This window comes from Cynocephalus volans, chromosome 3, assembly GCF_027409185.1.
Source record: "Cynocephalus volans isolate mCynVol1 chromosome 3, mCynVol1.pri, whole genome shotgun sequence".
NCBI lineage: Eukaryota > Metazoa > Chordata > Mammalia > Dermoptera > Cynocephalidae > Cynocephalus > Cynocephalus volans.
Window position 1 is genome coordinate 56,922,853 of NC_084462.1, and position 16,654 is coordinate 56,939,506.

The 16,654-nt window shown below is 36.3% G+C and overlaps 1 protein-coding gene across 1 annotated transcript in view; it reads right to left on the reverse strand.

Moving 5' to 3' along the window:
* Positions 1-16,654, reverse strand: part of BLM (BLM RecQ like helicase) — a 75,044-nt gene that overhangs the window by 22,509 nt on the left and 35,881 nt on the right. The window contains exons 11-14 of the mRNA XM_063090496.1: positions 15,772-15,870; positions 15,348-15,496; positions 5,081-5,187; positions 3,259-3,419 (exon numbers count right to left, since the gene is read on the reverse strand). Coding sequence (XP_062946566.1) covers positions 3,259-3,419; positions 5,081-5,187; positions 15,348-15,496; positions 15,772-15,870 — 516 coding nt within the window. The remainder of the gene's footprint in view (positions 1-3,258; positions 3,420-5,080; positions 5,188-15,347; positions 15,497-15,771; positions 15,871-16,654) is intronic.

Consider the following 16,654-nt stretch of genomic DNA (forward strand, 5'->3'; position numbering starts at 1 on the left):
TTGACCTCGGTGTTATAACACTGTTTTAACCATATTTTGATCAAAGTTATATATATATGCATATATATATATATCTTTATTGTAGAATCTTTATACTGTATATAAAGATTTAAAGAACTTGAAAAAAATTGCTCTTAATTATATGACTAGGAGTAACCACTCCTAGTTTATTCTATACTATTTTATTTCCTTCCAGGCTTTCTTCTTTTTTATTTGTATTTTTTTTTCCATTTGATTTTCTTTTTATATGGTTGAAATTATGTACTTTTGAACCCTGTTTTCCCCCATCATTAGCATTTGAACATCTTTATACATTGAGAAATTCTTCATAAACCATTTTCAATGCAGAAATGTACCATAATGTACCCAATCTTTCTTTCAGGACATTTAAGCTATTTGCATTTAGGCTATTTAATACTAAATATTAGGCTATTTATTATAAAAAATAACACTGATGTAAATTCTACGCTTATACTTCGGAGTTGGAGCTCTTGCCACATTGCCATATCATTTTCCAGAAAGACTCTCGAGAGCACTGCATAATGTGCCTCTTAAAGTTTTGTCATCAACAATTACATAGGGCCGAGCCCGTGGCGCACTCGGTAGAGTGCTGCGCTGGGAGCGTGGCGGCGCTCCCGCCGCGGGTTCGGATCCTATATAGGAATGACCAGTGCACTCACTGGCTGAGTGCCGGTCATGAAAAAATGACAAAAAAAAAAACCACAATTACATAAAAGTTTGCTAATGCAAGGTGGAAAATGGTCTCACTGTTTTTAAATTAGAATTCCTTTGATAAGCAAAGTTGAAATTTTAAAAAACATTGTCTTTAGCCATTTGTATTTTCTCCTTTCCAACAGTCTGCTTATAGCCTAGGCTCATTTACTACTTGAGACCCATGTTTTTCTTACCAAATTTTTAAAAACTCCTATGTTTTATTTGCTGAAGATATATTTTTCTAATTTGTTGTTGCCTTTTAATTTTGTTTATCAATATAGAAGTGTTTAGTTCTTAAATCACCTCCAGCAATTATTTCCTTTTGGGCTTTTTTTTTTTTATTTTTTTTTTATTTTTTGGCACTGGGGTGGCTGGCCAGTATGGGGATCTTGGTGTTATAAGGCTGTGCTCTAACCAACTGAGGTAACTGGCCAGCCCCCTTTTGGGCTATTTTTAAGCTTAGGTTCTTTTCCATTGGGAGATCATACATTATAAAATACCAATACCTTTACTTATCTGTAATTTATTTTGATTTGACAATCTAAAACAATTTTCATTAACTAATCAGTACTACCAGTTGAATAATCTTCCTTTCCTCATTAATTTTTAATGCGCTCCTTATCACATACTGTTTTTACATGCTTTACAGTCTATATCTGGATTTCTGTTCCATTTATCTATCTATAAACATACTTGCAAACCAGTGTTCATGTGTTATTCTTTTTTGTGGAATTTTCTTGTGGAAAATTTTTTTTGTGGAATATTCTTTTTATTTAATTCTAAAATGTTACAGAGTGGTGGGGGGGAGGGGCGGGGCTGGCCCATTGCTGGCTCCTTTGCTGGTCTGGTTGCAGATGGTGTGGGGTGTGTGTGTGTGGCTGAGGCCCTCAGTACCCTGCCCCACTCAGGCTCAGAAGTGGCGGTGGGGGTGCATGGTTCTGCTGCAGCTTGGTGCTCACTAGGCTGGATGCAGAAGCAGGGTGGTGGGGAGGGGCATGGCAAAATTATTTTAATTTTCACTTGCATATTCTTCCAGGCAAACTTTTTTGTTTGTTTTTGTTTTTTTGACCGGTAAGGGGATCATGACCCTTGGCACGGTGTTGCTCGCACCACGCTCAGCCAGTGAGCGCATCAGCCATCCCTATATAGGATCCGAACCCGTGGCCTCGGCGCTACCTGTGCCACACTCTCCTGAGTGAGCCACGGGGCCGGACCTCTTCCAGGAAAACTTTTTAAAAAGTTTATGAAAGGAAAAATGCATTAGAATTTTGATTAAATATATAAACTAAGTTGAGAAGATTGAAGTCTATAGTTATTTCAATAGAGATAAATCAATGATATATTTTCTGAACTTCTTGCATATCTGAAAATGCTGTTCTGTTGTTTTCAACATAAATGACAATGAGCTGGGTATGAAATTCTTTAGTCCCAGTCTTCCCTCTTATGATTCTGAAGATGGTCCTCCCTGATTTTGTTATATATTTGTTATGTATTTATTTATAATACATTTGACTATTTTATCTCTTTCAACTATCCTATGTTCACACAAAAATTTGTACACAAATGTTCACAGGACCATTACTCAAAGTAGCCTAAAAATGAAACAACCCAAATGTCTAATCAACTGATGAGTGGATAAATGGTGGTATAGTCATATAATAAAATATTACTTGGCCACAAAGAGGAATGAAGTACTGATAATATTCTACAATATCGATAAACCTTGAAAAAATTATGTTAAGTAAAAGATATCAGTCACAAAAGACACACTGTATGATTTCATTTATGTGAAATGTACAGAATAGGAAAATCTATAGAGACAGATTAGTTGTGGTTAAAGTAATGGTTACCAAGGACTGGCGGATAAGGGAAATGACTGCCAATGGGTCGGAGTTTCTTTTGCAGGTGATGAAATGTTCTGGAATTAGATAATGGTGATGGTTGCACAACTTTGCAAATAGACTAAAAACCACTAACTGTACACTTTGAAAAGGTGAATTTTATGATATGAAAATCATTTCAATAAATTCTTTTTTATTTAAGAAAAAATAACTTTACAAGTCTCAAAAAAAATTGTTTTTTAGAGCTGACTGGTTAACTCACTTGGGTAGAATGTAGTGCTGATAACACCAAGGTCAAGGGCTGGTATTTCCATAAAGGCCACACACACACACACACACACACACACACACACACACACACACACACACACACACACACACACACACACACACACACACACACACACACACACACACACACACACACACACACACACACACACACACACACACACACACACACACACACACACACACACACACACACACACACACACACACACACACACACACACACACACACACACACACACACACACACACACACACACACACACACACACACACACTCTATTTTTTAATTTTAGTCTCATTTTGATGTTTACTAACTTTAAGGTAATAACAATTTGCATTCTACATGTGCAAGCATGCTTATATACTAAAAAGATTGTTTCTTTCACTTGTTTATTTTACAAGATGTTACCTGGCACCCATCCTGATTAATCCACTTGTGCTGTACTTCATCTCTGGCAGAATCACTGAGGCCAGCATGATAAGCAAGAGCAGCAAGACCGTCCTTCTGCAATGTGTCAGCCATTGTGTCACATTCTCGCCTGGAGAGGCAGTAAATTATCCCTGAGTCATCTGCCAAGAAGCCAAAACAGGATTGAGAAACAAGTACTTTGAACATAAAATATTGCCACAATTTACATTATGTTTTTAGAAGTTTATAAACCATAAACAGATCTCTATAGTGTTCTTACAATAGAGAGATACCACATAAGCAGAATAATTCAAGCAAGGAATTCACATGCCCTGGAAATAAGATTTGACTTTTAATCCTGTCCCTGCTAATGACGTGTTAGGTGGACCTGGACAAATCCTGGGCTTTATTTCACACTGGCTATAAAATGGGAAGGCACCCTTATACAAACTTTGAAGAAAGCCTATGGCAATATGTACCAGGAACCTCAGAAATACCTTTTGACTGTTTCCTCCTAGGAAACTAATCTGGGAAATAAAGTGGTACGGGGCTTAGGCAAAACATTTTGTTTATAATTTTAAAAATTAGGAAGATTTTTAATGAGCAACATTAGGGTAATAATTAAGAAAGGAAATTGTGGAAAAATATACTGTAACTATTAAAAGTATTTTCTAAGTTTGTAAAAGACATGAGAAAATGCTCAAGATGTAAAGCAGGTTAGGGGTAGAAACATTGTATATAAGAGGGTACTTCAAAAAGTTCATGGAAAAATGGAATTGAAAAATATGAATTTTACCACAAACTTTTGGAAGACCCCTTGTATAGTATGCTAATGGAAGGAAAATGCTTACAAAAACACTGGAAATTAATAAGTCAAAATGATACCAGTCACTTGTCTCACTGAGTGAGGTTCTGTCTTTTGTTTCTTCTTTTTGTTGTTTTCTAAATTTTCTTCAATGAGCATGCATTATATTTATTATTGTTTTTATGTATGTTATTTTTAAGATCAGAAAATAGGAAGTGTTAAAGAAAAAGTCATCTCTGTGGTACAGCCAAAGGCATAGAAACACACATTGAGCAACTTATATTAGCTGTCTTGGGGAGGTGGGCCTAGACAGGGAGATCATTGACTTTTTCTTGGTAGATCTCTGTATTATTTGATTTGTTCACATAAACATGTATACTAATTTCTAAAAAATGAAATAAAGGGCTCACTTGGGAGAGTATGGTGCTGATAGTGCCAAGGCCACAGGTTCAGATCCCTATATAGGGATGGCCGATTAGCTCACTTGGGAGAGCGTGGTGCTGACAACACCAAGTCAAGGGTTAAGATCCCCTTACCGGTCTTCTTTTTAAAAAACAAAAACAAAAAAAAAATGAAATAAAAATGTTTACCAAAAAACTCCCCACAGAAAGGTGGAAAGGGGGTTGCATGGAAAACTGCTATGAAATTCAGAATCTCATTTTAGTTAATATAACTCAAAGGTAGACACATGGGAGAAGGCATCAAAACAAAGATCTGTATAATTCTTACACTGATAGAAGCCAGAAGACACTGAAACCAAGAATTATAATATAGGTGTATAGGAGGGAGTATTTAATATATATTTTTGTTAGAATTTATTGTTATCGAACCAAATGAGATTTTACAATTTCCAGAATTGAGAGTTGCAATATTCTGCTCAATAAATAGCAAGTTAGTGCTATTATAATGCAAAAAGAAATGAATGTTTAGTAGACAATTTTTATATATCCTATTGTGGTACTAAAAAGACATTTATCTATTACTGCTAGACAAACTTCATCACATGGCTATACTCACATAGGTGATGCTTTCTGATCCATTCTAAGCAATCAAATGCCACCTTTTTAGGCTTTTTCGGTAATACATAGTATTTCAGATTATGTCTGTTAAAGCTCATGCTAAACCTAAAAAGAAGTCCCAAACATAAAATTTAGTTATTATGAAAAACATAGCTTTGGTTATTGTTTTAGACTGAATGTGCACCACCCCTCCCCCACACCACCAAATCCTAACCCCGCCAAATGTAATGGTATTAGGAAGTGGGGCCTTTAGAGAGTAATGAGGTCAACAGGGTGGAGTTACGAATGAGATTAGTGCCCTTTCAAGTAGAGACCTTGCTGGCTGCCCCCTCTCCCACTGAGGAAACAAGAATACCACCATTTGCAAACTAGGAAGAGACCTTACCAGACACAGGATCTGCTAGCACCTTGATCTTGGACTTCCCAGCCTCCAAAGCCATGAGAAATAAATTTCTGTTGTTTAAGCCACCCAGTTTATGGTAATCTGTTACAGCAGGCCAAACTAAGATAGCCATATTCAAAAATTAAATGCTGATTTTCCACAATGCAAACTTAACTATCAAGTTGTCTTAAGCTGAATATTGTCATTGGCAGATTACATAATAGAACACTAAAATGGTTAGGCTAAGGGTTAAAGAAAAGAACAGTGATAAAGAAGGAATGTCTATGGGGCTAGAAGACAAAAAGATTAGGATTGTAGAAGAGAACACATGTAGAAAAGACAAGGTCAGTCTCTGAGATGAGGCTGACTAAAAGCAGAGATGGCTAAAACATTATTTAAAAGATTAAAGGAAAATCCTAGAGGAAATACTGACTGTACATAAAGAGCTGAAGCTCTACAGATCATGGATCACTTTATTTTTGCTCTGGGTCTCAAACGGAATGTAGCTGACTCAGACAGATGTGCTCCTCCTCCTTCGGTCTATTGCTCTTGGCACCCCAATCTCTCCCTCCCATTTCCTTAGGGAGCTCTCTTCATTATCTCCTCTCTTGTATTTTCAGTCTCTTTGGGGAATTTTTCCCTTCTGTCCCTTAATATGTCTAGGACCACCAATTCCAAACACAATAAAAGCTTCTCTTGACCCTATATTCTACACCACCTCTCTCTTTCCCTCCAATGGCAAATTTCCCAGAAGATACTTATGTCTCTAACCAACTAATCATACATCCAATTTCAGTTCTCATCACTTCCATTATGATTTTTGCCACTACCATTCTGCCAAAGTTGATTTTTTTTAAAGCTTTTAAAACTAAAGTGAGGAAATTGTCACAGGGTCTCTAGAAGACCATGGACCTTCTAGTGCTCTAGGTTTCAACTATATCCAATCCACAGGAAGAAGAGATAACACTGTGGAACAAGTTAGAGGTAGAACACAAAGACATCTCTGTGCCTGGGTTGATAGAAGGAAACAAAGAAGACCATAAACTTCAATAACCTGTTGTAGGGAGGTTGCTTGTATCCAGGAGCTGGGGATCAGAGGGAGAAAATGTGGGGAATGAAACCACTGGCTTCCTGTCTTTGTTTCTAAATCCAAGCTAGATGGGTCCACACAACAGTCAGCAGTAATCTTCCAAATGTGTTTGGTATACACAATGGTCTTCTTTCAGAACCCATTCTCCCTGACTTCTTTGTACTCCACGTTGTTGGCTCTCCTGACTGAAAACCCTGTATTAATTTAACTCTTACAACTTTACATTTTCATGAATTTTTACTACTCCTTACATCTCTGATTTCTCCATCTACTTCTCTTCTTCTTTTGCTTACTCCTTAAGTGATAACCACTCCCAAAATGCCTGGCTTTCTGCCTTTCTTCTATTTTTCTCCTTCAGTACTCCCACTGCTTTAAACAGCACCCAAATATCATTCCCATGAGTCCCAACTTTTGTCCTCAGCTTATACCTCTTCTCAGAGTTCTAAACCATATTCCAACAGCTTTTAGACCAGTCATCTAAAACTGGAGTATGCATACCCCTAGGTGTTCACAAAGACTATCTAAGAGTACATGAGCAAAGATAATTTTAAAAGAATCCAGATCCTAAATTTTCACATGTAGTTTTTCTTAAGACTGATCTGAGAATGCTCCACAGTCAAGACATCCTGCTGGTTTCTGCTTTCCCAGTTTTTCCTTTTGTCCTCTCACTTTCTAAAAACAAATAAACCCTACCCCTCACCCATTCTGAATTTTACCACCATGCATTTTTCCAGGATGTGAAAAATTCCAGGACACTGGCTTCATGTGTCTAAGTGTTTTACTTATTTATGTTAAGGGTGAAGAGTAACATTAGGCACAAATTATTTTGGTCCTTATTGAGATGTTCTTATTGGAATGTTCTAATTTCAGATATAGTGAGAGTAAGGTGGCAGGGGTGCTTATCATTTTCACTTTATGATGCTGCTGTTTTCATCCCTGACTACTGTCACAGAAGGTATTACTCTGAGAGCCTTATGAAACTATTGTTAAACAATTCTTCAAAACCATCTCTCTTATGATATCTTTTATATGTACAAAACACTCAAGAGTTCTTTTAGTGCTCAAAGTGGTAGAAGAATGTGTAGCAGATTGTGGCAAAAAAGGTGGTAGATAAAAGATTCGTACATCCATGGACTATTTTGATCATCCTCAGTTAGTTATTTACAATCACTGCTATAGCAAAAGAAACTAGAGTCCTGACAAAAATTATGGCATGAAAAGAATTGCCTGGGAATACAAATAAGAAAATCTCTAAACTTATTTAAGCTGATTTGCACTTAAGCTGAGTGTGCACGAGGTCTCTGTACTGATAAGAATGCTATAATAATTGCACAAGAATGGCCTTACTGATTTTCCCCACACTTTAAACTACACTTTAATTTCAGAAAAGTGTTTTATTCATTAAAAAAAAAAGCTTTGGGTCAGAAAGAGACAAAAATAAGTGTTGGTGAGGGTAGGAGGAATTGGAACTCTCATACATGGCTGGTTAAGAATGTAAAATGATGCAGCTGCTTGGGAAAACTGTGTGGCAATTCGTTAATAGGTTAAACAGTTACTTTATGACCCAACAATTCCACTCCTGTGTATATACCCAAGAGAAATGAAAACATATGTTCACACAAAAACTTGCACATGAATGTTCATAGCAGTATCATTCATAATAGCCCCCAAATGGAAGCAACCGATGAATGGATAAAGAAAATGTGTGGGGGCTGGCTGGTTAGCTCAGATGGTTAGAGAGTGATGCTGGTAACACCAAGGTCCAGGGCTCAATCCCTGCACCGGATGGCTGCCAACAACAAAAAAAGTAGTATACCTATACAATGGAATATTATTTAGCAATAAACCTTGAAAACATAATGCTAAGTACACAGTTACAAAAGACTACATATCAGAAGATTTCATTCATGTGAGATATCAAGAATAGGCCAATCTATACACAGGAAGTAGATTAATGTTTGTCTAGGGCTGGTAAGGGGGGACATGTGAGGAAAAGAAGACTGGACTGCTAATGGGTATGAATGTTTTTGGAGAGTGTTGAAATATTATAAAACTGTGGTGATGGTTGTACAACTCTGAATACACTAAAGACCATTGGGTTGTACACTTTAAATATGTGAACTGTATGGTATGTGGATTATATCTCAATAAAACTGTTATTAAAAACATCTGGTACATAGTCTGAGGGGAAAAAAAAAAGGGGGCTGGCCCATGGCTCACTCCGGAGAGTGCGGTGCTGATAACACCAAGGCCACGGGTTCGGATCCTATATAGGGATGGCTGGTTAGCTCACTGGTTGAACGTGGTGCTGACAACATCAAGCCAAGGGTTAAGATCCCCTTACCGGTCATCTTTAAAAAAAAAAAGACCAGTAAGGGGATCTTAACCCTTGACTTGGTGTTATCAGCACCACATTCTCCCGAGTGAGCCACAGGCCAGCCCATAATCTGAAAATTTTTTGATTGTGACATAACTGGAAAAAACAGAACTGCTTACTAGTTAATTCAGTCAAACAAATTACTTTTACTATAAATAATGACATGAGATTAGAACATAAAGTTGTACATCACAAATGCAACTAAAACCAAGACAAATATTTCTACCACAAAGGACTGTGGGTCACTAACCAAAAGCAATATTCACATAATTTATAATGAAAAAATTAATAGACCCTTAGAGTTTATTACATAGAACAAATCTTACCTTGCCTGTTGAAAAATAGGATGTTTGAAATTACCAAATATCTAGTCAGAGACAGTTCCCATAAATTGATAAGTGGATAAATAAAATGTGGAATATCCAGACAATGGAATATTATTCGGCCATAAAAATAAGTGAAATACTGACCAATGCAACAACATGGATGACTATTAAAAACATGCTCAGTGAAAGAATTCAGGCACAAACGAGAAGGGAGGAAAGGGGAGTGACTGCTAATGGGTACCAGGTTTCTTTTTGGGGTAATGAAATGTTCTAAACTTAGATTTGGGGGATGTTTGAGCAATTCTGCAAAAATACAAAACCCCCCACTAAACTACCCTTTAAATGGGAGAATTTTATAGTGTACGAACTATATCTCAATAAAAATTTAAAAAAACCCAAACCTCTGGATTCCAGCGTTTCTTGAGCAAGATTATACTGGATGTTGCCATTAAAATAGTGAATATTATCAGGTCCAGAGTGTCTAACTCATGTCACTTGAAAGTGATGTGAGAGGAAATGGAGTCAACTTGTGTTCAGCTCTTGTTGCTTTTGGAACTGAGATAGGTCTCAGGGGGATGTGCACTAATTAGTTTACGTGAATTAGAAAATGAAGTCAGAATTTTTTTATATATAAAAATCATCTAATTTGGCCGATTGACGTCGCAATGTAGAGTAGCTTTGCCAATTAGATTATATGATCGTCATTTCCCAATATTTGACAGAGCCAATCTGCAGTCACAAAATTTTGAGAAAACTATATTTAAAAACATATCACACAATTAAAAACAAAACAAAACAAAACAAAAAAACCCCCAAACATATCACACAATAAAAGAATGTTGCCAAAAACCACATTATGAAAGGTATACTGAAGCTAATGGTATTTTGATTTCCCCAACTCTACCAAATGTACTGGATACAGGACAGGGTTCTCGTTGAAAGAGCAATGAGAATACTTAATAGTCATTAGATAAGTCTTGGTAAGGCTTTTTTAAAGGGTATATTTGCCAGAAAAAGTGAATAACAAATGATCTTGCTTATTTTGCCAGTCAGATAGTTTCCAATTTTTTGCTTACCACAAAATTTGGAGGACTAATTGAGATGCCAGCTGACAGATCATTAAAAATAATTTTTGATGACAGATCATTATGTAATTTTGGCATATATGTCAGAAGGAATTCAAATAATTGAGTGTTATTGCTACAATAAAATAGTTTCCATTCTCCTCTTCATATTTATGTGAGCAATACTTCTCAGTGCTTAAATATATAAAAATAAGAAATATGAACTGACTCAATTCATCTGTAGATATGTGAACTACTGAAAAACAAAAAGTCCTATCTCATTAAGACATACATTCTCAGTCAAAATTTATGCTTGAGAATTATTTTAAAAATATATTTAAGTTGTTCCAATCAATTATGTACTACTAATGATTGTAATAATTCAATCCAGAAGAAAATTTCAGTATAGGAAATTAAAAAACAAATTTTAATTTATAAATTTTTCTTGCAGGTACAGTAAGCAACAAGATTTCATGCATAAAAATGTTTTACCTTAGGATAAACTTCTATGGGAGAAATGAAAGAGAAATATGAGCTCAAGGAGAAAAGGGAAAAATGTAAAATATCCGATTATTAAAGAGTTAAAAGTTTTTAATGTGTTTTGTAAATGAACAAAGATTTTTTTTTTTTTCTGTGGTTGGCTAGTATTGGGATCTGAACTTTGGGGTTACCAACACCATGCTCTAACCAAGTGAGCTAACCGGCCAGTCCCTAATGACTTTTGTAAATGGATGATAGTGGGTACAAAATTGCTATTGTGTTTATATTCCACTGGATACATTTTTAAAAGCTAGGGAACAATATGGTAAAAATGTTGATAATTATAACAGACCACATTCTCTTTATTTAAACTCATGTTGAAAAATCTAAGGTGTCAAGTTAAAAATGTGCAAGTGGTACATAGTTTTCTAAGAGTCCTTTAGGATGTACATGTGACAGAAGAAAGTATGAAGATGGCTGTCTTGGTCATCACCACTCATCCCTTAAACATCCCAAACCACACACCTAAAATCAAATTCTTACCTATCCTCTCCACCAACCTTCTCCCATCCTGCATTTCCAGTTATGTTCAATGGTACTAGTCACCTGCTCTAGAAACTATTATAAACTTCAACTGTGACCACCCTTCTCATCGCAATCTGTTGCCAGTCCTGTTGATTCAACTCTGTCCTCTGTCTTGACTTTGTCCCCTCCTTCCCCTTCTGCTGTTAACACTACCATAATCATCTCTTTCCCAGATGACTGAAATAGGTTCCTAAAGGACTGTCTTGCCTCTAGCCTCTTATTCCCCTACTCCATATTCTATCCTACTGCCAGAGTTATCACCCAACTATACAGTTCAGATTAAGCCATTTCCCAGGTCAAAGTGCCTACAGAATCAAGTCCAAACACTTTACCATCATAATAAGCAAGACCCTCCAGGATCTGGCCTCAAGTGAACTTTCCAGGGTCAACCCTTCTCCATGTTTCTCCACTTATCCAATGGATTATTCCCCATTCCTTTTGCCCGATCTGTACTTTCATGCCAGGAACTTCAGCCCTAAATTCTCACTCTTTGCCTGTTAAAATCCCACTTCACATGGCTATAATCAAAAAGACAGACAGTAACAAGTGTTGATGAGGAGGTGGAGAAATTGCAACCCTCATACACTGTGCCATGGTGCAGGTGCTTTGGCAAACAGTTTAGGAGTTCTTCAAAAGGTTAATCACATAGTTACCACACAACCCAGCAATTCCACTCCTAGGTATATACTTAAGGGAAATGAAAATATACATCTTGCCTTTGGTTGAATGTCCCCCCCAAAACTTAATTCCCACTGTAACTGTTGAGGGTGGGAAATCTTATTATGGTAACTGAAAGGTGGGACCTTGAAGAGGTGATTAGATTATAGAACCATACTATAGTGAATGGATTAAAAACGGTGATCATGGGTACGGTTCTGATGGCTTTAAAAAGAGTGAATGAGGAGGTTACTCTCTGCTCTCTCTGGTCTGCCATTTTCTGCAATGTGAGACCACTGTGTCACTGTCACCACCAAGACCCTCACCAGATGTATTCCCTGCACTGTGGACTTCCCAGCCTCCAAAACTGTAAACAATAAATTTCAATTTCTTTATAAACCACCCAGTTTCAGGTATTTTGTTATAAGCAACAGAAACGGACTAATACACGTCCACACAACAACCTGTACACAAATGCTCACAGCAGCATTATTCATAATAGCCAAAAACCCCAAAACAGCTCAAATATCCAACAAATGATGGATGGATAAATAAAACAGAGTACCGTACATAAAATGAAATACTATTTGAAAATAAAAAGGAATGAAGAACTGATACATGCTACAACATGGATGAATTCTGAAAACATGCTCAGCGAAAGAAGTCAGCCATGAAAGGCCACTTATTGCATGATTCCATTTACGTGAAATGTCCAGAATAGGAAAGAATCTGTAGAGACATTCTATCTCAATAGAGCTGTTTAAACTTTTTTACAATAACCATCCATCTTACAATGCCTGCTTCCTTTATAAAACTCTATCTATCTTCTCTTCATTAACAGTTAGTGGTTAGCTGAGGTTACAGTTAATACTGCCTTCCTGAATTCCTGCAGTTGTAATTTACATCTCTAATCACCACTTAACTTCTTTCTGCAATTTGATGTAGTATTTAAAGGGTTCTGAAAGCAAATTACTGGAGTTTAAGTCCTCACTCTAAAACTTGCTAGGTACACGACCTAGTGCAAGGTACATAATCTCTTTGTGCCTTAGTTTCCTCATCCATAGGACAGGGAAAACAGGAGTACCTATGTTGAGAATTTTGCGTGGATAAGTGAGTTAATACACATAGAATGCCAAGAACAGTGCCTGGCACATTGTACAGGCCAGATATGTAAGTGTTAGCTATTATTGTTGTATTACAGTTAACTCGGTATGTCTATATGTCTGCCTCTTTGCTGTCTCCCAGTTTGTATTTTACCAGTTCTCTCCCATGTTCTAAGGGAATGCAATAGTGCCTTGTTCTATTATCTATTCTTGTATTCTCCAAAGAGGAAAATTATTGCAGACTGGCATGAGGAGAGGAGCAAAGGGGCCATGGCTCCAACACAAGGGATACCTGAATTCATCAGGGCCACACACAGTAGCAGTTGGGCAAATTTAAACAGTCTATTGGTAGAAAAGAAGGTCAGGAAATAGTGTACCAGAAAGTGTTCCTTAAAATCTTCTACTTCCACAAAGGGATTTATACCTTCCCAAATGCACAGGAGTACCAAATATGTTAAGGAATCAATGTATGTGTCCAAATTTTCACACTTCACCCACATTTATCAAAACTCCTTCATATGTTTCATTTATTCTTCATTCTTACCAACTGTCAGTTATGCACAAGGCACCACATGCTAGAGTCTGGAAATGTACAATCTTGTTTTCCCAGGCAGATTTCCTTCCCACATTACTGGCAAAAGAGATTCAAGGTGTCTGCCTCTAAATAAATATGTATACTGTTTACTCAAATATAAATCACAAATCCTTTATAAAAAGTTATTCAAAAGGTAGTGAATTTATATCATTTCTTTTAACTATGTGCATTTGCCAATTAATGTAACTGACCTAAAAAGAACACTAGATTGCATCTGGCATAAGCTGATGGAAAAAAGCTAAAAACAGTGCCTATTAGAAAAAAGAAAAATTTTCATAGGTCAATGTAGTACTTGTAGAAGCAAATTTCTATCATATAGGTTATTTATTAGAACCTAAAATATAATATTACATCTTAAATATAGCATTATAATGCATATCAATTATGGAAGCAAGATATCTCTTTTTCCCCTATATTTTATACAAACACTCTTCTGTGAGATTAAATTAAAATATTCCATTCCAAATTTTGTGATTACACACACAAAATTCTGAGGACTCTAAAATTCTTGCACATGAGCATAACAATCATTAGTGCCATGTAAAAGTGCTATTAGCAACAAAATATTTTAAGCTAACCCAAACAACTTAAGGATAGAAGAAACCCAAAGTGCTTGAATTCTGTTTTAAATCAGATAATTTAGAAGCTGTCAGTCTAATCTGTCAAGGCTTTTGTAGCTATCTTAATCTCATGACTCCCCACCCTTCATTATCCCTCATATGGAACTTTCAGTTCTTCTCATAACCCCGATACTGTCATTGTTTTTATTGCTAACAATATTTATAGAGTCAGCTTGTCTTTATTTTCAAATGAACAAAAGCTGTGCTTTAAAAATCCACCCTGTTCAGTAATTACTTCTTTAGGCATTCCATATTAATGTTTATACCTCAAACTCAAGATGCCCTCTAATAAATTAGAAGGAAACAATATTTTAACCTTGGTCCACAACAGATATTAAATAAATATTTGCTGAGTAAATGAACCTACCAAAGAATGCATCTCTCTACAAACGCAGGTAGAGGTACAAAATAATCCCGTACAACCTAGATATAACGTAGGATATTTTTTATAGTAGTTTTTATTACTGATTATGGATTTGGTGGCAACAAGAAGCTGCTGAGATGAAAATAAAGTAAAAACGCTGTTCTACATAGTTTCTGGACTATTTTCAACATCCTGGATACAACTGGGATTTTAGGGGAAATGACAAAGCAGGATCATCTGTTCATCTAAAGAAGTATAGTCTGGAACATATGGAAGCCAAAATGAGATAAATAAAGCTAATTTATTACTGCACCAGGGTCAATAGGTACTGCATGCAATTTATCCCGACTTCCAAAGTAGGTGCAGGGATAGTTCTAATTTCAGTAAGTGAAGAAAAGACCTAGGGCCCTGGTTCCCAAACTTTGCTGTACATTGGAATCACTTGTTTAAGCAAGTATGCTTAAAAAACATACTGGCTCCCAGCCCCAACATTCTGATTTACCTGACATTGGGTACAACCTGGGCACTGGGAGTTTTTAAAGCTCCAAGGGTGAGCCCATGTGCAGCAACTCTGGGAACCAGTGCCCTACAGTATTAAAATACATGACTTTCAACTACTTACACCTGAGGTCTGAGAATCTTCAGCTGAGTGAGGATGTCCTTCTGTACCCTGGGATTAGCTGTGGCGGTAAGAGCCATCACTGGAACAGAAGGAAACTTCTGGCGAAGCATATTCATTCGTTTATAATCTTGACGAAAATCATGTCCCCACTAGTTGGAAAAAAATACTGCTTTTCAGACTACTCGGATCTTCTTTATATGGAAAGCCAACACTGGTCAATATATTAAGAACTACCTTATTCTTCAGTGAAATAGAATAGTTCACTCAATGTGGGTTTTCCTTCAGTTGTGAAAATATATATTAGTATATAGTTATTTTATATATATATATATATATAGTTAGTATATATATATATGTATAGTTATATATATATATAGTTAGTATATATTTATTGATATTTCAAGACATAAATAACAGTATTTACCTGACTGACACAATGTGCTTCATCAATAACAAAACGTGCCAAGAGCTTCCTCTCATACAGATTCTCCAGAGTAGAAATCAGCCTGTTACTTGCACAGACCTAGATCAGAAATACATTAGACATTTAACGACATTTAAACACATCACTTAATGATTTTGTTGTCTTTAAGTTCCATTACAACTAAAGCAGTATTAAAACCTCCATGTAAAATTGGCTCTTATTTCAATCTATGAACAGAATAGCAGAAGTAAGAGAAAATAGCAAATTAGACATTTTAGAATGTGCTCCTGCATTCATCAAACAGTTTATTTATTAGGTAAGTGGTTCTAAGATTTTTTTCTGCCTCAATACATCAGAAGGCCACCACAAATTTACACTGGTAACAGGTTACAGATGTATGTTGTATGTGCATGTTGTTTGGGGGAACCCCCCCCCCCACAACACACATGAAGGTACTTCAAAATGATCATGGAAAGATTTGTATTATCTTTTAATTGTAATTTTCCATAAATTTTTGAAGTACCCTCATATGTGTTAGGTGTGTGCATGTTGTTTGGGGGAAAAATCATACACACGCACAAACACACACACATTTCATAGCTCTGTCCATGACAGGTCCTAGAAGTAGTGACATTCCAGTAGCAACAAGCATATCTAGAACCCAATCTTGACAGGGACGTGTCAAAAGGACCCAGAAGCCAGCCCAGCCTGATGGAGCTCTCCTGGTCAAATCCAGGACAATCAGAACATTAAAATACATAATGATAATTGACTGTAACACACTGAAAAAGTTAAGAATCCATGAGTTCATACTGATATAATTATGTATTCTCAAAATATCCCATGATAAGATATATATTAATTACAAAGGCAAAACAAACAA